At 42.6% G+C, this 27809-nt stretch overlaps 2 protein-coding genes across 10 annotated transcripts; one reads left to right on the top strand and one right to left on the bottom strand.

Annotated features, from left to right (window-relative positions):
- The first annotated feature begins 212 nt into the window (after window positions 1–212).
- Window positions 213–9859, top strand: LOC147048341 (dihydropyrimidinase-related protein 2). 3 transcript variants are annotated; one of them, XM_085925860.1, is made up of 15 exons: window positions 213–460; window positions 815–1108; window positions 5114–5202; window positions 5297–5481; window positions 5564–5728; window positions 5883–5944; window positions 6198–6278; window positions 6379–6447; window positions 6514–6634; window positions 6698–6854; window positions 6917–7058; window positions 7334–7504; window positions 8084–8263; window positions 8329–8497; window positions 8631–9859. In XM_085925860.1, exons 2-15 carry the CDS (start codon window positions 836–838, stop codon window positions 8720–8722), a joined length of 1956 nt encoding a protein of 651 aa, XP_085781986.1. In that variant the 5' UTR covers window positions 213–460; window positions 815–835; the 3' UTR covers window positions 8723–9859. The 3 variants fall into 3 exon arrangements, with proteins under 3 accessions (XP_085781986.1, XP_085781985.1, XP_085781987.1); XM_085925859.1 differs by lacking the exon at window positions 213–460 and having other exon boundaries at window positions 500–1108; XM_085925861.1 differs by lacking the exons at window positions 213–460; window positions 815–1108 and adding an exon at window positions 1846–2149.
- Window positions 9860–16178: 6319 nt separating this feature from the next.
- On the bottom strand, window positions 16179–24535 carry LOC147048340 (alpha-1A adrenergic receptor-like). Of its 7 annotated transcripts, XM_085925988.1 has the most exons (8): window positions 24322–24535; window positions 23262–23360; window positions 22700–22809; window positions 19987–20058; window positions 18826–19901; window positions 17872–17906; window positions 17524–17796; window positions 16179–17282 (listed from the first exon to the last, which is right to left on the bottom strand). In XM_085925988.1, exons 5-8 carry the CDS (start codon window positions 19721–19723, stop codon window positions 17232–17234), a joined length of 1257 nt encoding a protein of 418 aa, XP_085782114.1. In that variant the 5' UTR covers window positions 19724–19901; window positions 19987–20058; window positions 22700–22809; window positions 23262–23360; window positions 24322–24535; the 3' UTR covers window positions 16179–17231. The 7 variants fall into 7 exon arrangements, with proteins under 7 accessions (XP_085782114.1, XP_085782109.1, XP_085782111.1 ...); XM_085925983.1 differs by having other exon boundaries at window positions 17524–17906; XM_085925985.1 differs by having other exon boundaries at window positions 17524–17906; window positions 22700–22806.
- Window positions 24536–27809: the final 3274 nt, after the last annotated feature.

Below are 27809 nucleotides of genomic sequence, written 5' to 3'. Positions count from 1 at the left end.
AACAGTAATAGTATAAATTATACTATTATTATTAATGCTATTATAATTATTAAAAATAGTATAAATTGTATTATAGGATAAATTTGTATTTTCACTGAAGGAAGCAGCACTTCATTACTAAGCCTATAAAAATAAAAATAATAAAATAGATAGATAGATAGATAGATAGATAGATAGATAGATAGATAGATAGATAGATAGATAGATAGATAGATAGTGCTGAAAAGACAGCGTTCTTCCTGAATGGGTGTGACTTGAAGGAACTCTCCAAGGTTTCAGTTTAATTGACCGCTAACCGGAAATGCCCTTTTTTTCTCGCAGTACGTCAACATATGACAACGCTTTCCTTTATTGGGACATTCAGTAGTCACGTGTAGGTCCATGTCGGTTTTTGCAGAAAGAAAGAAGGAATAAATTATTGTGCTCTTTGGCACCTTGGCGTTTTCAACAGGAGCTCCAGGTAAGCTTCTCCTTTTCTCTTAATTTGACAGGCTTTGCTTCCGGTGTGTCCCTTACATAGGCTGACTTGTCACATTGTGGTCGCATGGCTCGAAGCTTAGAAATAAAAGTCTAATCGCGTTTACATTTTCTCGTTTTTCCTTCACTTTAAGGCATTTTCACAAGGGTGGGGCTGCTTTCATACTGTATTGTCCTTTTTTTTTTTAATTTGTCTGCTTTTGTCACGCTGCTATATCACCTACAATTGATTTCATCTCAAGGCGGTGGCCGCACAGGAGAGCAAAGCTGAGATAAAGAACCTTTCTTTTTTTTTTTTTTTTCTTTCCCTTTCTCCCCCTTTCTCCTGTGCTGCTAGCTGCAACAGCGTCTGCAAGGCATGTCGACCACCGGGGAAGTGGCAGCAGGCGGCTTTTTGAAGAGCATGGGCTCCGACAGCCCCGCCAGGCCCAGGCAGCAGTTTTGTGGCATGTTCTGCCCGGTGGAAGGTTCCTTCGACAGCAAGACTTTGGACTTCGATGCGCTCACTGCCTGCAGAGGCAAGCGAGACAGTCGAGTCATTGACCGGCAGAGCGACATCACCCAGCCTAAAAAGGTGGAGATCAAGGAAAGCACAGGCAAGGAGGCTCTGCAGAATCTGGACGATGGAAAGGTATTTTTATTTATTTTTTATTTTTTTCCAAATTGTTTAACATGGCTTCACTTGCCACCAGACAACTTACCTAGACTCAATTTCCCAGCAAGCATTGTGACGCGAACAAGTGCATGGAGGGATGCAGAGCTGCTTGGAGGGAGTGGTTGCTTACATCATTAGCTAGCATTACTTTGCATTTACACGACAAACATGCATGCTTGCAGCTCATTATGTTACTTTAGAGCTACCAGCAGGGGGTGTGAGTATATGTGGTTGTAGCAGATTAGCAGGAAAATCGATCAACCTTTTTTTTCCTAATTCATCTTGTAGCACCAACTATGTCGATGCATCCTTAATCTTGTTTTTAAGCACTCAGGAAGCCGTTCAAACCTTTTAGTGGTGATGTTGACTTTGGGTTTTATGTTGCATATTGATTGGAATCCTGCGCTACACACCAATTGGTGTTGAACCATTGATAAGGCGCTGATGATCGTTCAGTCTATAGATATATGCAGACAATCAATTGAAGTTAGTCTAGTGTAACAAAGTAGAAAATACAGACATCTGTTTTCAAACGTAGGGTGTAAAATACTCAAATCAAGTATCTGAAAAGTACAGGAATGAAGTATTTGTACTTAGTTACCTCTCACCAACCCGAGGGGAGCAATTGATGGCATTACAGTCAATGGAGCAGGGCGAGGCTGTGCGCATGCGCAGTGGCGTTCTTTTTTTCCTCACGGAGCTCAGGCTCGCCTCGGCCCCTCCCCTCTTGTCTGGCTCGGAAAGCCTCGGTGCATCGGCGGAGACCGGGAGGCTGCCAAGGACTCCATCCTGACTATCAGTCTCACATTCCTTGCTGTTTCTCACATTTTTTGAGGGGTGTGCGGTCACCGGGGAACTTTCCCGTAGACCAACCGCGCTCCTGCATTTTTTTTTTCTTTTCTTCCACATATCTTCTCCTCTAATTCGATCGGCACATATAGCGGTCCCCCAAGGCGGAGAGCAAAGCCGCTGAAGATGTCTGGCTATCAGGGAAAGAAGAACATCCCTCGCATCACAGTGAGTTCTGGTGGAAACGGAGCGTGAAAAGGCGGGCGCCGTGGTGGGCTGCTGGGTGGCCGCAAGGCCTGCGGGTGTGGGTGGGGGGGGACTCACTGACTTGCACGTCACCCTCGACTATCAAATCATCAATATGATCCGCTTCCTCTCCTTTAGTCGTCTTTTGAAGGCGTTTCGAGTCAAATGCATGTTGATTTCTTCAAAACGTCTCAAATCTTGCAGGTTTCGATGCACCGCGTCAATCCGAATCGGCTTTACGCCGGTTCTTTGTTATAAGCGTCTGCTTGCTGCAATTGTTTTCCCTGCAGCTTTTTTTTTTTTTTTTTTAATTCCCAAAAGGGGAAGGACATTTAAGGGTAAATTGATCACGTCATATTGGAGCATTCTTGAATTTTTTATCCGTCAAACCATTTTGCAGCTTGCCAGGATGTAAATGAGTGAACAGGGAGGGAGGGGGGGAGGAAGGAAGGCGGCTCCTATATGTTTCCTTTCCATGTTTCCTCTGTCCTTTGAGTGTGAAAAGGATGCACAGGAGGAGCTAAGCAGTAGGAGCGCGCCCATGCATATTGCAGAGGCTTAAACTAGGTTTCGTACTTTATATACCGAAATGGCTCAAAACTATCCATTTTATTTGTAAAGGCCACTTGGTGCCTTATTGTGTACTTTAATAGTCCGTAATGCCGTTGCCAGGGAGTGTATGCTAGCCTTATGAATCAATTAATTAATTTCCGCTTGACCTCAGGACTGATTTAATGAATCTTTTATAGTGGATCAGTAGAGTTGATGATGTCATTATTGGTTCCATTGAAGACGTTTGCAGCAGCCAGTTGGTGGTGTCGAGATCAGAGGATTAGTTGGTGTACAAGTCCTTACGGTAATTAGGTCGAACATAAATGGATAGAGGGGCTATTCTTGAAAGAAAATTAGGTCAGAGGATTGCTTTTTTTTAAATGCATGGTGTCAAATGTGACTTTTTGTCTTTTTTTTAGGGGGGGGTCAATATGGTGAGGTGAGAAGAGTGATCAAGGCAAAGGCAAACACGAGAGATGAAATTTAATTTGAAAAATTCTCCTTGATATTGTCATTTGCACATAATGACGTCTGTGTCCGCTCCGCTGTGCAGCTGGTACAGTACTTAGAAGCTGACGGCATTTCTCATCAATTAAACATGAACATGGGGGAAGCTCACCACCTGGAATAGGAGCTGAATGCATCAAGACTAATCAATGTCAGCGATTTCCCCCCTCCAAACAGGAAACTGTTGAGATTTACAGCTGACGTGAATATTCTATTAGAAACGGGCTACCTCACTCGGGCTGTGTTCACTCCCACAACGGCGCACTCTTGCACTCCGGCAAATGAAAAGCTCACAAAGTGAAGACAAAATCTATTTTTAGAGACAAAGAGAGACGCTAAAATAAGAATAACCTGGATTAAAGACTCTGTCGCTAATATTACACCTGCAATACTGCACTTAGTAAGTGTGCACTTGCTTTTGCAAGCTCCGCCCCCCCCCTAATCAGAGATTTCCCCAAAGTCAAAGACCAGACAAAGGTTCACAGAAGTGGAGCATTTTTTTGTCCCAGTATTTGAACAAGGCAGAGCTTTGTGTTGCAGTCAGCAACAAGACGGCAGTGACTCTGGTTGTTCTATGTTCTTAACTGAGTGGGTCAACCAGGGGTATGAGAATGATCACATTTCAAAGATTAAAAAATGGTTCGACCACGTGTTCTTTTGCAATGTGGTGGTTGAAGAAGTCTTATTAAATCATCGTGTCGAATGTCATAATTGGCAGCGGTTACCGTCTGACTTCATTTGTGTTACTGGAATATTTTCCATTTGGATAAAAAACAAAGTGTTGCTGGGCAATGAGAAATGGGAACGGGTGTTGTCCTTGCAACAAAGATTGCTTTGAAAGAATTAAACATTCAGTTTTTATTCTCCACAAAAAAAAATATTGAGGTGCTGTTTATCTTGCATATTTGAAATCTGCAAAGACTCAAGTTGCAGTTTAATACATTTCTGACCTCTAGTGGTTATTGGTGATATTACAATCATCATCCCTGCACTGTTAAAAAACATTCCAAGTACCTATACATGCCACAAGATGGCGCCAAAGCACTACTTGAAGCTCCTCAAGTCACTTCAACATAGTTCTTTGTCATTAAGATGGCAAAAAAATGAATGTTTAGCTTTCTACTTTTGTGTTTTTGTTTCTGATAAGCAACTTCTATTCCAACAAATTCCACATGTCTGTAATCTTGATTTGTTTTTGTTGCTAAAGAGCGTTTTGCTATTGAGCTGAGTCCACATCCTGTCCGAAGTTCTCATGATAGGAAAGGTCGCCGTCATGCTCGGCACGGATCCAATACAATCGCACACAGACTGAAAGCTGACAACAATCAGATGATTATATAAATCTGGATTCTTGCCTGTAGCTTGACAGCCCCCCCCCGCCCCAACTTTCAGCAGCTGTAGTGCGGGGCGGGGCTCCGACCGGCTGCTTGGGACGGGGGACCCCGGCTCACAAATAGAGCGCTCTTTGTTAGCGTAGCGTCCTTGTGAGTAGAGAGCTGCCACGCCCTTTTTGCACAGTGTGCCTGAACAGCAGGGTGACTCAAGGGAGGGAGGGGGGGGGTGCATGGGAGGCAACAGAAAAGACTAGACCACCCTCTCGAACCCACTCTTGAGACAAGTTGCACAATCGTGATTGATTTCACACTCGGCCCTGCGATTGGTCCTCTCTCGTGTGTGTGTGTGTGTGTGTTTCTGCAACCCTTAAAAATGACTACGAGAGGGGAGGGGCGCTGTCCTCATTGTCTCGCCAGTGAGTTCTCACCCCATTTTTTATTTTTTTGGTGTATGAGTCAATTCTTAGCTTTGTCGAATTTTCTAATTGAAGAAAAGACATGCGCATTTTTTTTCCCTCATCTCATCTGAACGATCTATTTTGTTCTCTTTCAGAGTGATCGTCTCCTTATCAGAGGAGCCAAGATCGTCAACGATGACCAGTCCTTCTGCGCCGACATTTATATGGAGGATGGCGTTATCAAGTGAGCATCGTTGAACTATCAAATGAACTTCAAAGTATTGTGAAATATTTTGCTTTTAAAATTAGGATGCTTGTGATTGTCCCACTTTGTTTAGACAAATTGGCGAGAACCTCATCGTGCCCGGCGGGGTGAAAACCATCGACGCGCACGGCCGTATGTTGATGCCGGGCGGGATCGACGTGCACACGCGCTTCCAGATGCCCGATCGAGGCATGACGTCGGCTGATGATTTCTACCAGGGCACCAGAGCCGCCCTGGCGGGGGGCACCACCATGATCAGTGAGCTCCCGCCCATCTCGTAGATTTCGATCTCGGTCTGGATGTCGATTGAATGACTGGTTTTGTCGATGCGCGTGGCCAGTCGACCACGTGATGCCCGAGCCGGGCGCCGGTCTCGTCTCGGCCTTCGAGCAGTGGCGCGAGTGGGCCGACAGCAAGTCGTGCTGCGACTACTCGCTGCACATGGACATCACCGAGTGGCACAGAGGCATGCAGGAGGAGATGGAGACTCTGGTAAAGGATCACGGTAGGACAACGCTTGGAACTTCTTGTGTCTGTTTGTGGAATGATATTTATGCTTCTGCACAATTTTAGCTTGATTTTTTTTGTTTTTTGGTGAGAATTGATACATACTCATACATTTTTTTGCAATTAAAATAATTTTGTTCGTACTTTCTTAGGCATCAACTCTTTCCTGGTCTACCTGGCTTATAAGGATCTTTTCCAGCTAACTGACACTCAGGTGGGGCCCCTTTTTTGTTTTTGTTTTTTTGTTCCTAGAGTTACTGTACTTTCTTTTTTCATCATGGGATCCTCAACAAAAATTCTATCAATTTCTTTTGATTATTATTTTATTTATTTATTGTTATTATAATTTATCTATTATTTTATTTATTTATTTTCAAAAAATAAGCACAGTATTGTATCTTTACTGTTTTGGTGTTCCTAATGGTGTGTTCAAGGAGTATAAATGTGACTGGTTGTTTCTCCTGCAGGTACACGAAGTGTTTAGCGTGATCCGTGATCTCGGAGCCATCGCTCAGGTGCACGCTGAAAACGGCGACATCGTCGCTGAGGTATGACCTACAAAATGATGACGGAACGCGACTTTACTTTATCGTCTTAATAACATCAAGTTTATGAAGCTGAGCATTCCGCCGTACGTTTTTGTTTCAGGAACAGCGCAGGATCCTCGAGCAGGGGATCAACGGTCCAGAGGGACACGTGCTGAGCCGTCCCGAGGAGGTAAGCCATTTTGAAAATGCGGCTCGTTTGAAAATTTTTCATCATCGTTTGATCGTCTTTTCCCAGGTGGAGGCGGAGGCGGTAAATCGCTCGGTGACGGTGGCCAATCAGACCAACTGCCCTCTGTACGTCACCAAGGTGATGAGCAAGAGTGCCGCTGATGTCATCGCTCAAGCCAGGAAGAAGGGTGAGACTCCAAAATTGCGTCTTACTACAAATAGAGTACAAATAAAGACTCGATATAAAACAGGCACGGTCGTCTACGGCGAGCCCATCACCGCCAGCCTGGGAACAGACGGCTCCCACTACTGGAGCAAGAACTGGGCCAAGGCGGCGGCTTACGTCACCTCGCCGCCGCTCAGCCCCGACCCGACCACATCGGACTATCTCAACTCTCTGCTCTCTTGGTAACGTGAAAATATTTCAAGCGGAAATAAAGACTTACTGATTTTGCCTGCTTTTCGTGCAGCGGCGACCTGCAGGTGACCGGAAGTGCACATTGTCCCTTTAACACTGCCCAACGTGCTGTGGGCAAGGATGACTTCAGTTTGATTCCTGAAGGTGTCAACGGGACAGAAGAGAGGATGTCCATTATCTGGGATAAATGCGTGGTACGTGTTTCCCACGTGTATTTCACGTCAATAAGTGCTACAGTGATCATTTTTACTCGTGATGGTAAACTGAAGCTTTAAAAAGTGCTTCGTGAACCAGTTGCAGTTTTTGGAGTCTTTGTTCAACAATGGGCCATTTATTTAAAGCAATAGTGCCATCTAGAGGAGAAAAAGAAAACCACATCTGGTTCATGATGCAAAATTGAAGCTTTGTTTAATTAACCATTTGTAATGGAACCATTGGCAAACTATCAAACTGGGATTATTCATTTTAGGTGACTGGCAAGATGGATGAAAACCAGTTTGTGGCAGTAACCAGCACCAACGCAGCCAAGATTTTCAACCTGTACCCCCGGAAGGGTCGTATTTCTGTGGGTTCGGATGCTGACCTGGTTCTGTGGGACCCCGACGTCACTAAGATCATTTCTGCCAAGAGCCACAACTCGGTATCTTACTGCTTTGTGGCTTTTGTGTGTGTGTGAGAGTTTTATTTTTCATGTTATAGTTTCTTTTCACTCTCCCTAAGGGAAAACCGATTAGGTCAATAGTTGAATTGTGACACTCCATTTCCAATACAACCCATAAAAGATTGCGAAAATGCATTTCATCACAATTGAATTCACACGAAGCCAGAACATTTATTCAACAGGCTTCGCAGACGTTTTCACGCTGTCAGAGATTTTATAATCGTCTCGCTCGAGCAGGGTGTGGACCTCCCGCAGCGGCGAGGTGGGGGCTGATGTCATCCTTAAAATGGGCCAAAGAACTGGAACGTATTGCTTTTGATTGTTAGCAGGCATTTCTGTGTGTGCGTGGGGGAATGGATTTTTTTTTTCTTTTTCCTGCTTGGTCGGAAAATAAGCTTAGTACTGTACTAGTCATCTCATTTCCGCCGTTCAAAATCCACCAAATGAATGACCTCAGCCTCCTGTAGCTCTTCAGCTAAATATCTGTTTATCTAGCTAGCTATAGCTAGCTAATCTGTCACAAGAAAAGTACTTGAATTTCTAAATGTTCTCCTGCAGAATGTGGAGTACAACATCTTTGAAGGAACAGAAGTCCGAGGGGGACCTCTGGTGGTGATCAGCCAAGGCAAGATTGTCTTGGAGGAAGGAAACCTTCACACCACAGAAGGTTCCGGACGCTACGTGGCCCGCAAACCTTTCCCGGACTACGTCTACAAGAGGATAAAAGCTCGCAGCAGGGTACAACCATTAGATGTCAATGATTTTTGTTTTTGGTAATGTCATTTTTTTTTCCCACGACGCAGCTGGCCGAGTTGAGGGGTGTACCCAGGGGACTGTACGACGGTCCGGTTTGCGAGGTATCGGTCACCCCTAAAGCCATGACGCCCGCTTCGTCTGCCAAGACGTCACCTGCAAAGCAGCCCAACCAGCAACCGGTCAGGAATCTGCATCAATCTGGCTTTAGCCTTTCTGGTGAGTTGATTTGGAATCTTTTTTTGATGAACACTTAGGCCTACTATGTTACTGTACTTTAATGTCACTGTTGTTTGGAGAGCTCCGGTAACGCCGATCAATACATATTGATTCTCCGATTTGGTCCACCCAGGTGCTCAGGTGGATGACAACATTCCTCGCCGCAACACCCAGCGCATTGTGGCGCCCCCTGGTGGCAGGGCTAACATCACCAGCCTAGGGTAGCGCCTTCCTTCCATCACGGGGAGGAGAGGGAGAAGGATCGGAGGTGCCAAGGGTTCCATGCCGGGAACCACCCATCTGGCATTTCGCCATCTGTGATCTGCAACTCTGCCCCTCACTATCACTCAAACCAGATCCTCAAGAACATGGTTCAAAACAAAAATGTCTGCCTCATGAAGTCAAACAACCACTCTTTTTTTTTTTTTTTTTTTACTGTTCTTCCTCCTTTTGAGCCACTTTTTTTTTTTTTTCAAGTTGAGACCAGCATGTGTTTCATCGCCACCCAACATTTAATCGATAATTCACTCACATGACTGTCTTAAAATAAAAAATAAAAAATACATCTTTGCTGACGTCCAAACTACCGATGATCGTATGTAATGTAGCTTTATGCAAATTAAGGCCAATTAAGCCTTCTTGTCACGCCTTCACATGGTCTCATTGAAATCTCCAAACCGTCCATTTGCCAACATGTGCATTTTCACAACCGAATGTTTTCACACTTCTCAGCTTTCCGTTCTTAATCTTTATGTGCCTGAATCCGCAGAAGGTGTATACAGTACATTGTTTTGTCAAGGATGTAAAAAAAGAGGTGTAAAATAGCAAGGATGAACCGATTCAAAGGTGCCAGTTTTCGTTCAGGCCTCTCGAGCCCGTGTAAAGATGATTTTTTTTTTTTTTTCTCGTTGTTGTTGTTGAACTGCTCTTTAGTGTCAATTTGTAACTAGTTGCTGAACGGCTGAACACGTTGTTTTGCGCTTGAAAGTGGCGGCGACCTGACCCGACGATGCCGTGCGTTGTATGTTGGACTCGTGTGCCGTGTGGATGTCAGAGGAATGCTGTCGTCCTCCCAATCCACGTTCTCCCCCCCCCCCCCATTTACTGTCTCTCCTCGACACACACATCCCTTCTTGCACATAACACACGTAAACCACGCAACTGTACTTTTCTAGAAAGGCCGCACTGCCCGAGTTCTAACGCTGTACCGTATTATGCTAATCTTCTAAAAGTGATATGTATGTTTGCAATGTGCTGCAGTGAAACTCTGTGATGATTGTTTGTCCTGGTTGCTATGGAGGGATTCTGGGATGCTTGCTCACTATGGAAAACAAGGACTTCAAGGCATTAAAGAAAAAAAGATAAAACCAAAACCATTGTCGTATTTCTTTAATGTAATGTCATTCGCTCTCTCTCTCTCTCTCTCTGTTTTTTTCAGTTCATATGACTTCAACCAATAGGTGTCAGTAATGCACATTGAAGCTGGTTCCACCTCGCTTGTAAAAGAAAACGAGGAAGAAAATGATGTAACTTCCCAATCACGAACGAGTTGTGAATTGCATTTCCCGTTCATCAACTGAACGGATCTGTGAGTGAACGAATCAGTGAGTGAGTGACTTGCATTTCCAATACATCGTGAGAACGAATCAGTGAAGGAAAGAGTCAATGGGTGAACTGCCTTCGTTCCCGTGAATCAACGGATCAGGCAGTGAACGCGTTTCGTCTCCCTCCTTGCGCGTTGTAAACCAGAATGAAGATTTACGATTATGAAGAAAAGAAAGAACATGCATCCAAACATTCCAGTGGAGGAGTGGGAGAGTGTCTGCCCTGAGTCTGGAAGGTTTTGAGTTCAAACCCCGGTCGGGTCATATAATAAACCATAAAAAATGGGGATTATTACCTCCCTGGAATATTTTTATTTTATAACACTTATAGTAGTTTTTAAATAAGCTGTATGGAAATAAACGCCTAAATATTGTTATCCAATATATCTACTGCAATTTCAAATTAGATTGCTGGTTTGAAATTTACTTTTGATATTATCATTATTTTTAAATAAACATGTGTGTTAAAACTGGTCTTGTGTTTTATTCCTTGTTTTTATATATTTATATTTCAGTTAAGCTTTAACCATGATTTTTCCCTAATGTAGTGGCCTGTGAATAGGTACACCTGAAAATGGCGGTGTACCTAATGGAGTGTCCTTGTGACGTCACAGATCAACCAGCCAATCAGAAAGTGGGGGGTTGTTTGGGTGTGGCACTTTTCACTTTCATTTAAATTTTGACCATGATTTTTCCCTAATGAAGTGGCCTGTGATTAGGTACACCTGAAAATGGCGGTGTACCTAATGGAGTGTCCATAAGTGACGTCACAGCCCAACCAGCCAATCAGAAAGTGGGGGGTTGTTTGGGTGTGGCACTTTTCACTTTCATTTAAATTTTGACCATGATTTTTCCCTAATGAAGTGGCCTGTGATTAGGTACACCTGAAAATGGCGGTGTACCTAATGGAGTGTCCATAAGTGACGTCACAGATCAACCAGCCAATCAGAAAGTGGGGGGTTGTTTGGGTGTGGCACTTTTCACTTTCATTTAAATTTTGACCATGATTTTTCCCTAATGAAGTGGCCTGTGATTAGGTACACCTGAAAATGGCGGTGTACCTAATGGAGTGTCCTTGTGACGTCACAGATCAACCAGCCAATCACAAAGTGGGGGGTTGTTTGGGTGTGGCACTTTTCACTTTCATTTAAATTTTGACCATGATTTTTCCCTAATGAAGTGGCCTGTGATTAGGTACACCTGAAAATGGCGGTGTACCTAATGGAGTGTCCTTGTGACGTCACAGATCAACCAGCCAATCAGAAAGTGGGGGGTTGTTTGGGTGTGGCACTTTTCACTTTCACTTAAATTTTGACCATGATTTTTCCCTAATGAAGTGGCCTGTGATTAGGTACACCTGAAAATGGCGGTGTACCTAATGGAGTGTCCATAAGTGACGTCACAGATCAACCAGCCAATCAGAAAGTGGGGGGTTGTTTGGGTGTGGCACTTTTCACTTTTTGTTAACTTTTGACCATGATTTTTCCCTAATGAAGTGGCCTGTGATTAGGTACACCTGAAAATGGCGGTGTACCTAATGGAGTGTCCTTGTGACGTCACAGATCAACCAGCCAATCAGAAAGTGGGGGGTTGTTTGGGTGTGGCACTTTTCACTTTCACTTAAATTTTGACCATGATTTTTCCCTAATGAAGTGGCCTGTGATTAGGTACACCTGAAAATGGCGGTGTACCTAATGGAGTGTCCATAAGTGACGTCACAGATCAACCAGCCAATCAGAAAGTGGGGGGTTGTTTGGGTGTGGCACTTTTCACTTTCATTTAAATTTTGACCATGATTTTTCCCTAATGAAGTGGCCTGTGATTAGGTACACCTGAAAATGGCGGTGTACCTAATGGAGTGTCCTTGTGACGTCACAGATCAACCAGCCAATCAGAAAGTGGGGGGTTGTTTGGGTGTGGCACTTTTCACTTTCACTTAAATTTTGACCATGATTTTTCCCTAATGAAGTGGCCTGTGATTAGGTACACCTGAAAATGGCGGTGTACCTAATGGAGTGTCCTTGTGACGTCACAGATCAACCAGCCAATCACAAAGTGGGGGGTTGTTTGGGTGTGGCACTTTTCACTTTCATTTAAATTTTGACCATGATTTTTCCCTAATGAAGTGGCCTGTGATTAGGTACACCTGAAAATGGCGGTGTACCTAATGGAGTGTCCTTGTGACGTCACAGATCAACCAGCCAATCAGAAAGTGGGGGGTTGTTTGGGTGTGGCACTTTTCACTTTCACTTAAATTTTGACCATGATTTTTCCCTAATGAAGTGGCCTGTGATTAGGTACACCTGAAAATGGCGGTGTACCTAATAGAGTGTCCAAGTGACGTCACAGATCCAACAGCCAATCAGAAAGTGGGGGGTTGTTTGGGTGTGGCACTTTTTACTTTTTGTTAACTTTTGACCATGATTTTTCCCTAATGAAGTGGCCTGTGATTAGGTACACCTGAAAATGGCGGTGTACCTAATAGAGTGTCTAAGTGACGTCACAGATCAAACAGCCAATCAGAAAGTGGGGGGTTGTTTGGGTGTGGCACTTTTCACTTTTTGTTAACTTTTGACCATGATTTTTCCCTAATGAAGTGGCCTGTGATTAGGTACACCTGAAAATGGCGGTGTACCTAATGGAGTGTCCTTGTGACGTCACAGATCAACCAGCCAATCAGAAAGTGGGGGGTTGTTTGGGTGTGGCACTTTTTACACCGCCATTTTCAGGTGTACCTAATCACAGGCCACTTCATTAGGGAAAAATCATGGTCAAAATTTAAATGAAAGTGAAAAGTGCCACACCCAAACAACCCCCCACTTTGTGATTGGCTGGTTGATCTGTGACGTCACAAGGACACTCCATTAGGTACACCGCCATTTTCAGGTGTACCTAATCACAGGCCACTTCATTAGGGAAAAATCATGGTCAAAATTTAAGTGAAAGTGAAAAGTGCCACACCCAAACAACCCCCCACTTTCTGATTGGCTGGTTGATCTGTGACGTCACAAGGACACTCCATTAGGTACACCGCCATTTTCAGGTGTACCTAATCACAGGCCACTTCATTAGGGAAAAATCATGGTCAAAAGTTAACAAAAAGTGAAAAGTGCCACACCCAAACAACCCCCCACTTTCTGATTGGCTGGTTGATCTGTGACGTCACTTATGGACACTCCATTAGGTACACCGCCATTTTCAGGTGTACCTAATCACAGGCCACTTCATTAGGGAAAAATCATGGTCAAAATTTAAGTGAAAGTGAAAAGTGCCACACCCAAACAACCCCCCACTTTCTGATTGGCTGGTTGATCTGTGACGTCACAAGGACACTCCATTAGGTACACCGCCATTTTCAGGTGTACCTAATCACAGGCCACTTCATTAGGGAAAAATCATGGTCAAAATTTAAATGAAAGTGAAAAGTGCCACACCCAAACAACCCCCCACTTTGTGATTGGCTGGTTGATCTGTGACGTCACAAGGACACTCCATTAGGTACACCGCCATTTTCAGGTGTACCTAATCACAGGCCACTTCATTAGGGAAAAATCATGGTCAAAATTTAAGTGAAAGTGAAAAGTGCCACACCCAAACAACCCCCCACTTTCTGATTGGCTGGTTGATCTGTGACGTCACAAGGACACTCCATTAGGTACACCGCCATTTTCAGGTGTACCTAATCACAGGCCACTTCATTAGGGAAAAATCATGGTCAAAAGTTAACAAAAAGTGAAAAGTGCCACACCCAAACAACCCCCCACTTTCTGATTGGCTGGTTGATCTGTGACGTCACTTATGGACACTCCATTAGGTACACCGCCATTTTCAGGTGTACCTAATCACAGGCCACTTCATTAGGGAAAAATCATGGTCAAAATTTAAATGAAAGTGAAAAGTGCCACACCCAAACAACCCCCCACTTTCTGATTGGCTGGTTGATCTGTGACGTCACAAGGACACTCCATTAGGTACACTGCCATTTTCAGGTGTACCTAATCACAGGCCACTTCATTAGGGAAAAATCATGGTCAAAATTTAAATGAAAGTGAAAAGTGCCACACCCAAACAACCCCCCACTTTCTGATTGGCTGGTTGATCTGTGACGTCACTTATGGTCACTCCATTAGGTACACCGCCATTTTCAGGTGTACCTAATCACAGGCCACTTCATTAGGGAAAAATCATGGTCAAAATTTAAATGAAAGTGAAAAGTGCCACACCCAAACAACCCCCCACTTTCTGATTGGCTGGTTGATCTGTGACGTCACAAGGACACTCCATTAGGTACACCGCCATTTTCAGGTGTACCTAATCACAGGCCACTTCATTAGGGAAAAATCATGGTCAAAATTTAAATGAAAGTGAAAAGTGCCACACCCAAACAACCCCCCACTTTGTGATTGGCTGGTTGATCTGTGACGTCACAAGGACACTCCATTAGGTACACCGCCATTTTCAGGTGTACCTAATCACAGGCCACTTCATTAGGGAAAAATCATGGTCAAAATTTAAATGAAAGTGAAAAGTGCCACACCCAAACAACCCCCCACTTTCTGATTGGCTGGTTGATCTGTGACGTCACTTATGGACACTCCATTAGGTACACCGCCATTTTCAGGTGTACCTAATCACAGGCCACTTCATTAGGGAAAAATCATGGTCAAAATTTAAATGAAAGTGAAAAGTGCCACACCCAAACAACCCCCCACTTTCTGATTGGCTGGTTGATCTGTGACGTCACTTATGGACACTCCATTAGGTACACCGCCATTTTCAGGTGTACCTAATCACAGGCCACTTCATTAGGGAAAAATCATGGTCAAAATTTAAGTGAAAGTGAAAAGTGCCACACCCAAACAACCCCCCACTTTCTGATTGGCTGGTTGATCTGTGACGTCACAAGGACACTCCATTAGGTACACCGCCATTTTCAGGTGTACCTAATCACAGGCCACTTCATTAGGGAAAAATCATGGTCAAAATTTAAATGAAAGTGAAAAGTGCCACACCCAAACAACCCCCCACTTTCTGATTGGCTGGTTGATCTGTGACGTCACAAGGACACTCCATTAGGTACACCGCCATTTTCAGGTGTACCTAATCACAGGCCACTTCATTAGGGAAAAATCATGGTCAAAATTTAAATGAAAGTGAAAAGTGCCACACCCAAACAACCCCCCACTTTCTGATTGGCTGGTTGATCTGTGACGTCACAAGGACACTCCATTAGGTACACCGCCATTTTCAGGTGTACCTAATCACAGGCCACTTCATTAGGGAAAAATCATGGTCAAAATTTAAATGAAAGTGAAAAGTGCCACACCCAAACAACCCCCCACTTTGTGATTGGCTGGTTGATCTGTGACGTCACAAGGACACTCCATTAGGTACACCGCCATTTTCAGGTGTACCTAATCACAGGCCACTTCATTAGGGAAAAATCATGGTCAAAATTTAAATGAAAGTGAAAAGTGCCACACCCAAACAACCCCCCACTTTCTGATTGGCTGGTTGATCTGTGACGTCACTTATGGACACTCCATTAGGTACACCGCCATTTTCAGGTGTACCTAATCACAGGCCACTTCATTAGGGAAAAATCATGGTCAAAATTTAAATGAAAGTGAAAAGTGCCACACCCAAACAACCCCCCACTTTCTGATTGGCTGGTTGAGCTGTGACGTCACTTATGGACACTCCATTAGGTACACCGCCATTTTCAGGTGTACCTAATCACAGGCCACTTCATTAGGGAAAAATCATGGTCAAAATTTAAATGAAAGTGAAAAGTGCCACACCCAAACAACCCCCCACTTTCTGATTGGCTGGTTGATCTGTGACGTCACAAGGACACTCCATTAGGTACACCGCCATTTTCACGTGTACCTATTCACAGGCCACTACATTAGGGAAAAATTATGGTCAAAGCTTCACTTAAATATAAATATATAAAAGCAAGGAATAAAACACAAGACAAGTTTTAACACACATGTTTATTTAAAAATAATGATAATATCAAAATTAAATTTCAAACCAGCAATCTAATGTGAAATTGCTGTAGATATATTGGATAACAATATTTAGGCGTATATTTGCATACAGGTTATGCAGGTTGCATACAGGTCAGTCTCAGGACTGACACTCTACCACACCCCCACTTAGATGTATTAGTGAGTAGTTTTTTTTTCCTTGAAAATCGCAAATTTACATTCTGGCTTGCTCACTATCAGTAGATGGCAGTAGATGTAATGTCACTCACTCACTCACTCACTCACTCACTCACTCACTCACTCACTCACTCACTCACTCACTCACTCACTCACTCACTCACTCACTCACTCACTCACTCACTCACTCACTCACACTCACACACACTCACTCACTCACACACTGTCTCTCTCGATTTTTTTTTTTTTTACCAGTAGATGACAGTAAAGGTCTTAATTTGAAGTTCAACAGAATTTGCTGTGGAGAAGATGAATTGGACAGGGCATAATGGACATCTTTTTTTCTTATTATACATGGTCATGAAAAAAACCCTTGGAATTCATGGTCATTTTTAAGAGTCTTATTATACACAACAATTTTTGAAATAAAAGTTCGACTTTACATTGACAATTTGAAATGAACAAAACACATAGTAAGGCTTGTTATTAAGATCAAGTATTGAATTGAAAGCTGCAAAATTAAAAAAGACACATGCCCACACATGAAGACGATAACATATGCAAGTGGCTAGTTTTGAAAAGGAGAAGCCAAACATGGATGGGGTAAATATGCTGTGAATTATTCATTTTTAAGGTTTTTGCATTTGATTTTCACTTAACCGCCTCCAGTGCATGCATAGATTTGAATCACTAAAAATGTGACAAAAATCTCAAGTCAACAAATTTCTATTTACATGAGCAGAAGGGGGAAAATAAAGCCAACAAGTCCAAAAATATATTCTATCCAGCCATGCCTAATTTAGTCACATTTCTTTTGACACTGAGAAAGCATATTGGAGACACTTTAGAAAGTGAGCCAATAGACATGAGCGTCAAAATGGAATATTGACAGCGCTGCTTCTTGTGATCTCCCCTCAGGTAACTTGAAAATGACAAATTATTTGCCTGGAAGGAATTCCTTCATCGTCCTGCACTTGGCAGATAAACCTGCTCAGGTATCACTTCTCTTGCCTGCAGCAGAAAAAAAAAAAATCATTTTTTATTTTTTTTATTTGAGCACTACTTTCTAGACAAGGCAAAAAAAATAGAAAGATAAAGACTAGAACATGTTTTTTTTTTAAAGCGTTTCATTGATTCATTTTCACTGGGAAAGACAAACAATGGTTTTTGATTTCAAATATATGCTTGGTGCCTTGGATTGACAATTTGGTCAAACAGGCTCCCCTTTAATTTGAAGGGAAAGCTGCAAGACCTTAGCGGCCGAGTTCTCTGGGACTGGACTTTGATGAGTTGAGAAGCACCACGACCTCAGAAGACTCTTCTTGCTCCGGATCGCTGAACTCGAATCATCGGCAGCACCTTCAGAGGACCCGCTCAGTCTCCCGCAGCAACGCCATGATGAAACAACATTGGGTCGAGACAAATGATGTGTACTCGATACAGGGCCTGGACTGTGAGGTCCTTGGGTGTACGAGTTCCTCCGGCAGCGTCCGTGAAGCACGTTGTGGAAGGCTCTCTTGAACTCCTGGCTGAAGCACGGATAGATGATGGGGTTAATGCAACTGTTGAAGTAGCCCAGCCAGAAGGTTATCTTAAATACCGTCTCAGGAGGCTTCCAAGATGGGAACATTGATCCTGCAAATGGAAATTAACATATTGTTAGCGGCTCAGAAAATACCAATGGCAAACCAATGTAATTAGGAATAATGGTTTTGATGCTGGGCTCTCGTTGCCCGGGAGCTGGAAGGAGGACTGCGAAGTGTGAATGTTTGCCTCGATTGAAATGCATAACTCCTTCTGCGATGACGCAAGAGTCTTGAGAGGTTCGTCGGTGACCGAGGATGCCTGCGAGCATGACAGGCTATTAAAGCTCATGCTTGTTATCTGTAATAGCTTTCATTGAAGGGACGCTCATTCAATTTCATCTGGCAGTCAAAGTCTATTCTGCTCTAATGTGTGTGATTTAAATTTAGTTTGTGATTGGATTCTTGATGCGTCTTCTTGGAAAAGCTAAAGGCGTGGCATAATGGCCTAACCTTAATCTTAATCTGAACCCCCCCCCGTGATAATGTTTTCCAGGAGAACCAATGAGGTACTTTAACGACGTTAACGCAACATCAGTGCCACTTGAAGAATTCTATAATTAACTTTCAACAAGAATGTGGTGATAATAAAAATGCTGCAGAAATCAAAGCAAAGTTTTAGTGTGACTATCTGATGCATCAGATAGCAAAGCAAATGAAACTTTGATGATTGTAATGATAATCTGGAACAAGATAGCGCTACTGACGTTCGTGCTAATGCGTAAGCATCATTTTTTGCTGCTTTCTGGGACTTGGATGGAAGAATTGTAGCTTGACCAAACATGAACAGGCTTTAGTTTGAGTTTTGGATGTGTAGATAACACTTATTTGTAGCGATGGGAAAACAAAGCTTCAAATTTGCTTCACGAAGCAGTTGTACTTTGCGACTCCCCTAGATGCCACTGTTGGTCAAAAATGACAACAGATTTTTTTGGAAGCTTGATTTTCCCATCATGTTAGGAGTTACTTACCAATTGGTAAAACCAGGAAAAAAGGGAGCCAACACAGAACGAAGCACCCGACGACCACCCCGAGGGTCTTGGCTGCTTTCTCCTCCCTTGGCAGCTTGAGCATCTTGGGTAGGTTACCGGCGATGTGTTTGTGCCTCCCGGTGCCGTTGTCCTCTTCATGCTTGTTCCTTTGAGCGGCGTTCCCTCTGTGCACCCTCAGAACCACCCCTTCTGTCTCCACTCCTGCTCCATCTCCGCATTTCTTGAGGGTCTCCTTCCCTCTCTTGGCCACACTATACACGCGACAATACATGACGAGAATGATCGCCAGCGGTATGTAGAAAGATCCCAAAGCCGAGAACAAGGCGTAGACGGGCTCCTCGGTGATTTGGCACACTGTTTCCTCTTCCGGGTCGGCTTGTTTCCATCCAAAGAGAGGGCCCACGGAGATGGTCGCCGAGAGTCCCCAGAGAGCAGCCACCGCGGCCAGGCCTCGTCGGCCTGTAGCCATGGCCGGGTAGCGCAAAGGGTAGCTAACGGCCAGGTAGCGGTCGATAGAGATCACGCACAGACTGAGGATGGAGGCGGTGCAGCAAAGGACGTCCAGAGCCGCCCACACGCTGCAGAAAAAGCGGCCAAACACCCATCGACCCAACGCCTCCGAGGTGGCGGTGAAAGGCACGACGGCCGAGCTGAGCAGAAGGTCGGCGGCCGCCAGGTTGGCGATGAAGTAATGAGTCACGGAACGCCAGTGGCGATGGCACACCACCGAGAGGATCACCAGGATGTTGCCGAGGACGCCGAAGACGACAAAGACCACCAGCACGATTGCCAAAAAGACCGCTTTGGCCACGTCCACCTCTGGCTCCGTGGTGGAGTTGCAAGTATGACAAGTCTCTTCGCTTGAAAAAACACTCATGCTCTGGTTGGAATTTGGCTCCTTTTGTTGTTGTTTTTTTTTTTTTGCGACCAGGTCTTGTCAAAGTAACTCCATCTGCTCCCACCGGCTCCTGAAACTTTTCATCTTGTCCTTGTAATTAAGTTGTCGATGCGGTTGCTTTCATCACACTGCGCAGCCAGAGGTTTTTCTTGGCACACTGTCATATTTAGAGAGACAAATGCGGCCGCAGCGTGTCATCATCCTTCCGGAGGGGGCACAATGGAAATGACAAATGTTCATACTTTACGAGACGATCACCGGTGGGCTTTGGGTCGTGCGTTCATCCGTGCTGACAAGTGTTCCAGGCGAGAGACCTGATCAAATGACAGAAAAAGGACAAAGTGAAATTAAGATGTTGTTTTATAAGTGGAAAAATATCTGCTCATACATCCATCCATCCATGCATCCATGCATCCATGCATCCATGCATCCATCCATCCATGCATCCATGCATCCATGCATCCATGCATCCATCCATCCATCCATCCATCCATCCATCCATCCATCCATCCATCCATCCATCCATCCATCCATCCATCCATCCATCCATCCATCCATCCATCCATCCATCCATCCATCCATCCATCATCCGCAAAGGGTGAGAAGGCCTTTAACGCTACAATACATGAAAATATAATATGACCATTTATCATTTGACATTTTGCTGCCGTTGCACTTTTGTATTAAAAGCGAGCGCGGATGAAACGTGAAATGGAAAGTCACGAGCCAGAGACTTTACGACTCCCATATGGCAAAAGAGTCCAATTCTCCGAGTCCCACCTTGAGGGAATAATGGCTTGAAATAGGTCATAGTCGTCTACTTTGGTCTCACCTTTATCGCTCAGGTGTCCTAACAAATCACATATTGGAACAAATCCCAAAAATGCATTAGTAGGGGATTATTTGCGGTCATACTTTTAGGTGGGATTCAAAGGTCAAAGGTTAACTTGCATGGCATCATTGAGAGGAGTTTCCAATTTTTGCTAATGTTAGAGGCAAACTCTTAAGCGCTTCCATAAAGCAGACAAGCGTCACAAATTTCCATCCTAAGCAGAGATCAGAAAAAAAATGTGCTTACAATTATGCTGGGAATTGGGTTGCGCATAAAATGAGTCTTTTCCACACACACAAAAAATAATCAGGGAGGCATTTGCAGATAGCAAAGGGCCTGTGGGACAGACTTCTCTCTTCAGTCATAATTATGTATAGTAGTTGTTTTCCATATTTTAAAAGCATATCTCCAAATGCCCAATAAACTCATACATTAGAAAATACATTCAGAAAAACAACAAATGTCACTTTCGAGATAACCTTTAAAATAACTGAACATAAAAATTCCAACAGCACAAAAATAAATAAATTCAATATGTTTTAATTACAAAAATAATTCTTAACCAGACTGTGTAGTTTACCTCGCGGGCAGCTTGGTGCCAACTTCAGACTAGTAATGCAAAATACATTTATTTATTTAGCAATTTCTTTGGTATTCATGTGAGAGTAGTTGGAGGTCTTGAAATATTGATCATCACATGAATGATGAATAAATGGAACGTTTTTCTACACTGGGAACAAATTATTTGGTGTCTATCAATACAAACGCGGAAGCCGAAAAGGCTTTATTGTTTCTCTGCCGCTTGTTAGCCCTTTGCCAAAGTTTTGCGCTCTCACTGGAGAGTCAACATAATGGTTTGCCCTCGGCAGTTTCCGTGTAAACAGAACATTTCGGTTTCGACAATAGTGTGTAAACATAATATTTTTATGAGTAATCATTCTGACAAGAACTTGTTTTTTTTTTTATCTGTGTGATGGGGGTGAGGTGGTGGTGGGTGGGTGGGGGTGGGGGGCTGTGAGGAGGGAATATTGCAGTCCACCTGCAGGGAGCAGCATGCTCAGCCAAGAAGTTGCATCCAAATTTTATTAAAGGCCACCAAAAATCCAATTTGCTGTTGGTTTTTGCAGTCTGAATAGCAATGTGGCTGACTCTGTGTCATATTATTTAAGTGCAGTTTAATCGTGCAACAAACAATTTTGAAGACATCAGAGGTCATTTGGCCAGCTGGACAACAAAACATAAACATATCAAAGGTAGCTAATGAATGATTCAGTTTTGGGGCCATTTTTCTGATTAGAATGAGAAAGCAAATGACGTCAGCTTTGATAATGTCATATTATTCTAGTGCTGCATTGTACTGCAAATATTCCAGGTGCAATGGCATCCAGTGTTTTTTTTTTTTTTTTTTTTTCCCTTGTTCCCCCTCACGCGGACTCTGCCAAGTAAACTGTGATGAATGGCTTCACATTTGTGGTCCATTTCTTGAATGCGGCTCTCTCTGGGCGGCCTCAAGTCGTAATTGAATTTCTCCATGACTGTCATCATTAGGGTTTATCAACCTTGAACGTTGGTGGCTTTCCCCCCCCCCCTCTTTCTGTTGCGCAATGCGTACTTTGAGCATTGGTCTCAGGAGATGTCACTCCTTCCATTTGTTGTCTTTACTTTCAGGCTCAGAGCTGACTCCAGGATTGGTCGCTCATCACATCTAGAGACAGACAAACATGTCCCACCCTCATTTATAGTCTCACTGATATCCCCAAATAGCATCTTTAGATGAAATAATTTAATTAACATCACAAACCTTGCTAAGATCAACGTATTTAATTTATTTTCATTTTGGGTTAAAAAAAACCCCAAAAACGTTCTAATTAAAATTTCAAATGAAGCTGCAAAAGGGAGCGTGCCTAATGCGCATTAACAAACCAGAAATGAGTTGACAAATGTGATAATTGTATGGAAGCCCCAAGATGAATGCATAAATTAATAGTATGGACTGATTATGTAAATAGCCAGTAGTTACATTCATAGTCTGCTCTTGGGAGGAAGAGAAATCCAAATACTGTCATTGAGTAGTAATTGGGAAGATGGATGGAAGAGGAGAAAAAAATCAAATCAAGTCTTACCTTCCCCAGGCTTGCCACTGCAACTTTCCAGAACGCCGCTCACTCAGCTCTCCAGCGTTAGTTCCCCTGTCCGGCGCAGACGCCTTCGAAAGTCAAGTGTTTCCATCCTGCTGATGAGAAAACCTCTGTGGACAAGCCCACCTGACCTAGCAAGCCCCGCCCCCCCTTTCCTTGCCAGCATGCCTTTTTCCGATACTGACCATATTTTGACTGCGCATATTTACATTTGTCAAGCTGTTGATACTTCCTGGTGTGCCCCCCAAAAAAAGAAGAAAATATCATCAGGTTGCCATTATTTGATCTGATGAAAATGTGAAAACAGAAATTTGAGCCATTTTGCAGGAAAGTAATATTTCCAATTAAATGTTTTTAATGGAACGGTTGTTTTTCGAGGTCGCCTCAAGAAATATCGACAAATGACCTCATGATTGCTTTTGATTATACCAATTACAGAAGGGAAGTGAAAACCTCTACTTTTCAAACGAACAAAAAGTGTATCTCTTCTCAAAACTTAAAATGATGGCTCCTTCTCAAACACAAACAAATAACACAGTGTTGAAACCTGCTGTTCTGGATTGATGTTGCTCATCTGAGGAGAAGCCAATTTGTCTCGCTAGCCCAGAAGACATTGATTGAAACTCCACCTACCACCTCAAAGCCCCTGGGTCCGACAAAAACAAATATTGGACTCATCACACAAACAAATAAAGTGTTGACTTTAATGAATACTTTCTTGCTAAACCACCTAGTTAAACATGAAAAATTATGCTAATGTTATATCAACTTCATCTTTTCGTATTGTTGTGAACAACATGAAACTGGTTGACAATAAACACCAACCACTCGAGCAAATTATTGACTTACATTAACATTTTCCATTCATCGGGGCTTCACGTGAACTTTTTGCTCACCCGCCACTGCGGCTCGTGATTTGCCAACTCGGCATTTTCCTCAACCACAATTATGATGTTGATAAATATGTTTCATACAATTCAAGCAGACTATGCCATGCTAAAGTTTAGATTTACAGTCTTTTTAAATGACCACTGTGAATATTACATACATATTTAACACCACAGTTACTTAGCATGTATTTTGCACTGATAAGGTTGTTTTAGGGTAAAATGCTTATTCCCAGTGCATTTCAATGGGCGTTAATTATACAGTTAAAAAAAGATTGGACAGCTTTTAAAGAACCTAGACATGAAAATATTTAACAGCTCGAAAACTGGGAATTGGACAAACCATTACTGCAAGAGTTTAATCGCAGGGACTGTTGCGAAGCCAAATTGGATATATCAGTAATTAAAAACGATAAATATAATGAAGCACTTAAATGCAAAAAGCATGCACTTGAGTGATTCAAGGGACTACATATTTTCCTTTTTTTGCCAAATGCACAGGTCAAAACTCGCTCGCAGTACGCATATGAATATTTAATGACGAACTTGGCAAGTTAAAGTACTTTGCTGAAGGGTGTAGGTTTTATGGCAAGTTTAAAAAAAAAAAGGGGGGGGGCTATACACAATAAAAGCAAATCTATTGTTTTTTTCACCAATATAAAAATACTTTTTAGCGTTTGCAATGTAGCTAGCCACTAATTACGACGTAAAAGCACTTACATTTGTTGACGAATCGCACTGAGCTCGCCAAATATTGTGCAGAGAAGCTTCGTTCACGCTTGGGAAATCAATTGTCACCGTAGTATTTCAATTAGGTCTGCTGACATTTTGCTTTTTGGTTCTTGTGTCGAGTGCTCACTGGGCCTTTCCAAGAGTGCAAAGAAACTTCCCAAACACGTCTGTTTATTTGATTCATTTTGTTAACTTGTGGATTTTTACGTGATCGTTCAGCGAGCGACACAAGTTGACACCTGTCAAGAGTCCGTCAGGGATGTAAGAGAGAGAATCCGGTCGTCTTTCAAAATAGGAGATTTGGAAAAAAATAAAACGGAAGTGATATATTTTTTAAATTGTGGTAAATTAAAGGATTATCAAATAACTCATGCTCTCGTATTTGTTTATTGAGCACTGATTGACATTGTGAAAAAAAACACATCTTCCTTTTCTCAATACAAACAATTGGGATCCAAAATCAATTTGGCACGGCGAATTGCATTTTGCTTTTATAAGCTCCACTTGCTTAGCTGTTTAATTATTAATGCTTAGGTGAAAGCCTATAATTGGGTGGGGTAATGCTTTTTTTTAATTGTTCAACTGGTTTGCAGCTCAAATGTAGCATGTAGTAATTCAATAAGAAAATGGAGCTTCACACTTGGAGAGCAAAGCAACAATAACAATGCCTTCATACAGTTTTAGGCATGGTTAAAAATGACAACACACAATACAGAAGAAATTCCCCATTCGGATTAATTTATTCTCATTTATGTTTGCTTAATTTTAGTGTAAGTGCAAAATTACTGGAATAAATGCATTTTTGATGTGAGAGAAAATCATTAAGCCATCTTGGAAGCTCCAGCGGAAACATCGATTTCTATTCCCTTTTGAAACTTATAATTTCACACAAATCTCATGAATAAACCATGCAAGCGCGGCTTCTTGGAAACGCACGGGGCATGAAATTGCACATAAGTGTGGAGATGTTACGCGATGGCCGTCCTTCAACAAAACCCGCCACCTCCCACCTGGGCTTCAGCTTACCTTGCAACATATAATGGAAGGATGGACTTGACTTAAGCAGCAAAAGTTCAGCTTGGTCAGCTGTAATCGCGCTCAGGCCATATCTGTAGGTCACCTTTCAGATGCTCCGTGCACAAAGTAGAAAACCGTTCGGCCTAAGCGCAGTTGTATTTATGCCAGCTGCGGCTAAAATAGAAATTGAAATTAGATGCTTGTACTATGAGAGAATTATGACTCACCTCTGCACGCCCTTAACTGAGTTCCGTTTAATGTACTGTACATCGAGAGCTAGTAGGATGTGTTTTTCTTTAGTTGGAACTAATCGTAGTGATACAAAAATGTGTCTTTTTTTCTCCACACAGAGTAAACAAAAAAGTTTATTTAAGTCCATCTGCACTAGAGGCTTTATTTTGGAGGGCAACTGAATTAAACATGGGATCCAAACATAGGCAAATTACATTTGAAATGATTACTTTGGTTTCATTAATCTCACCCCCTAAAAACAGAATCAATAAATCATCAGTTAGGCAAATGCAAGGACAAAAGAGAGTGCCCAAAGCGGGCAATTATATGCTTGACTTAATTCCCAAACTTGACTAATTTCTGATTGTTGCTGCAAGTATTTTGAATTCCTAAATTAGTTTGAATCGAAGGCAGCCGCAAATTTGAGATATTAATTTATCTTGTGATTGCTGTGAAAATAGTTGACTTTCCACTCACTGAACACATTTTGTAGAGCTTCTAGAAATCAATATTTTTTTTTCATTTTAGTCTTAATCACCAGGTCCTGACTCAAGACTTCAAACACGGCGGTAATTAAAACACTCCCGCTAGAGTTAATCCTACTTTCAAAACATGTAATTAACAAGTTTGCCTTTGCTTTTTATTGTTCTCCTGCCGGTTTCCCTCAATGTTGCTTTTTCGGCTACCGCAGTTTAGTGTATGTTCAAATGTGAGTGTGATGTTTTATACCCCGGGGTGCCAACCCATGCAGATACCCCACTGCGTGTTCTACTTTGGAAAGTCACATCTCCACGTGGGAGATAAAAGTCTGAACGTATCAAATTTGTAATTATCAGTAGGGGGTAAATGTGGCTGCAGATTGTGTTTGCAGAAAATGTGCTCTGACGTAGAGGCGGCGGCATTTATATATATAAAAAAAACAAAAACAAAACACTTTTAGTCCAGGCAATGAATAAGGGGAGGAATCTCAAAGAAAGGGTAACGTGCTTACATCAATTGTGACATTGTGGCTGTATTTTTGTAGCCAGGAATGTGTGTTAAGGAATTTGGCAGACTCTGTTGCGGCCTGGCGGGGTGTTTCCACAGCACAGCTGACAATTAGAAAGTAGACGCGCCCTTAGACCAAATAAAAGCAGGTCTAAGTTGTGGCACAGGTGGTCTAAAACAGGGCCTAATGTATACACTAATTAATCATGTTTTATTTTGAAATGTTATGTCAAAAACTATGATCAACCCCATCAAAATAGCAGGCTTGGGTAAAAAAACAAATAAATTGTGCTCAGGACTGCCCTCTTGTGGTGAACAAAAACACTGTTGCGCTTTGAGAACAATAGTTAGCACGTCTGCATCACAGCTTACAATTTCCTGGGCAAGCATGTCAAAAAATATCAGCAAATTTGTTCACCTAGCATCTTTCTTTGTATATACTCAGCACCCAGATAGCACCATCAAGGGCCTTCTTATTTTCCTTCCAGGATTTTCTTACTCGAGAATCGCCTACTACGCCACCAAGGGATACTGAGGTTACTCCTACGATGACACGCCAGACTTCTGTGACTGATTGCAGCCAAAGTTGCTGACTATCGAAGCATCCACTCGCCCTCAAAAGTATCCATAAAGTACCGCCCGCTGCTTTTTTTTCTCCCTCCAAGCGTATAATGTAGTAGAAGACAGAAGGCATAAGGCAAAAGTGTTACGCTACTCAAAGAAGATGGCACTCCTTGTGTATCCCGAGGTGGACTTTGCCGGATTTAAGCTTTATCTTTATGATCGTGTCTGCTTTGCTCCATAAGCTCGGAAAAAAAAAAACGAGGAGCAGCTTTTTGCCTTTGTCGCAGCAGCAATATTGCACTGTTCTCAAGTAATGACCTTTAGAGCAAGCAAAATCCACACAAAACTCTGAAAACCCTTGCAGGGTCATATTTAAAAGGCAGTATTTGCATGTTGATTATTTATGATGAATACACTATTCATTGATGAAATTCGCTTTACACAATTTAGATTGTGATCCTGAAAAAAATGGTGTTGTTGCTTGAGCTCTGATTTTAATTAAATATAAATTCACTCAAGCAACAAATTACACATATATAAAAATAATGTGGAAAAGTTAACTTGCATCTCTGATAACAAATGGAATTTGTTGACAAGTGTGATTAATGAACATTTGCTAATTAATTTTCTTTACTATCTTTGTGACAGATTACATCTAAATTACTGCCATAGGAGGT

Source organism: Syngnathus leptorhynchus, chromosome 12, assembly GCF_054491065.1.
Source record: "Syngnathus leptorhynchus isolate UIUO chromosome 12, UIUO_Slep, whole genome shotgun sequence".
In the NCBI taxonomy this organism is placed as follows: Eukaryota; Metazoa; Chordata; class Actinopteri; order Syngnathiformes; family Syngnathidae; genus Syngnathus; species Syngnathus leptorhynchus.
This window is presented reverse-complemented; position numbering and strand designations above follow the sequence as displayed.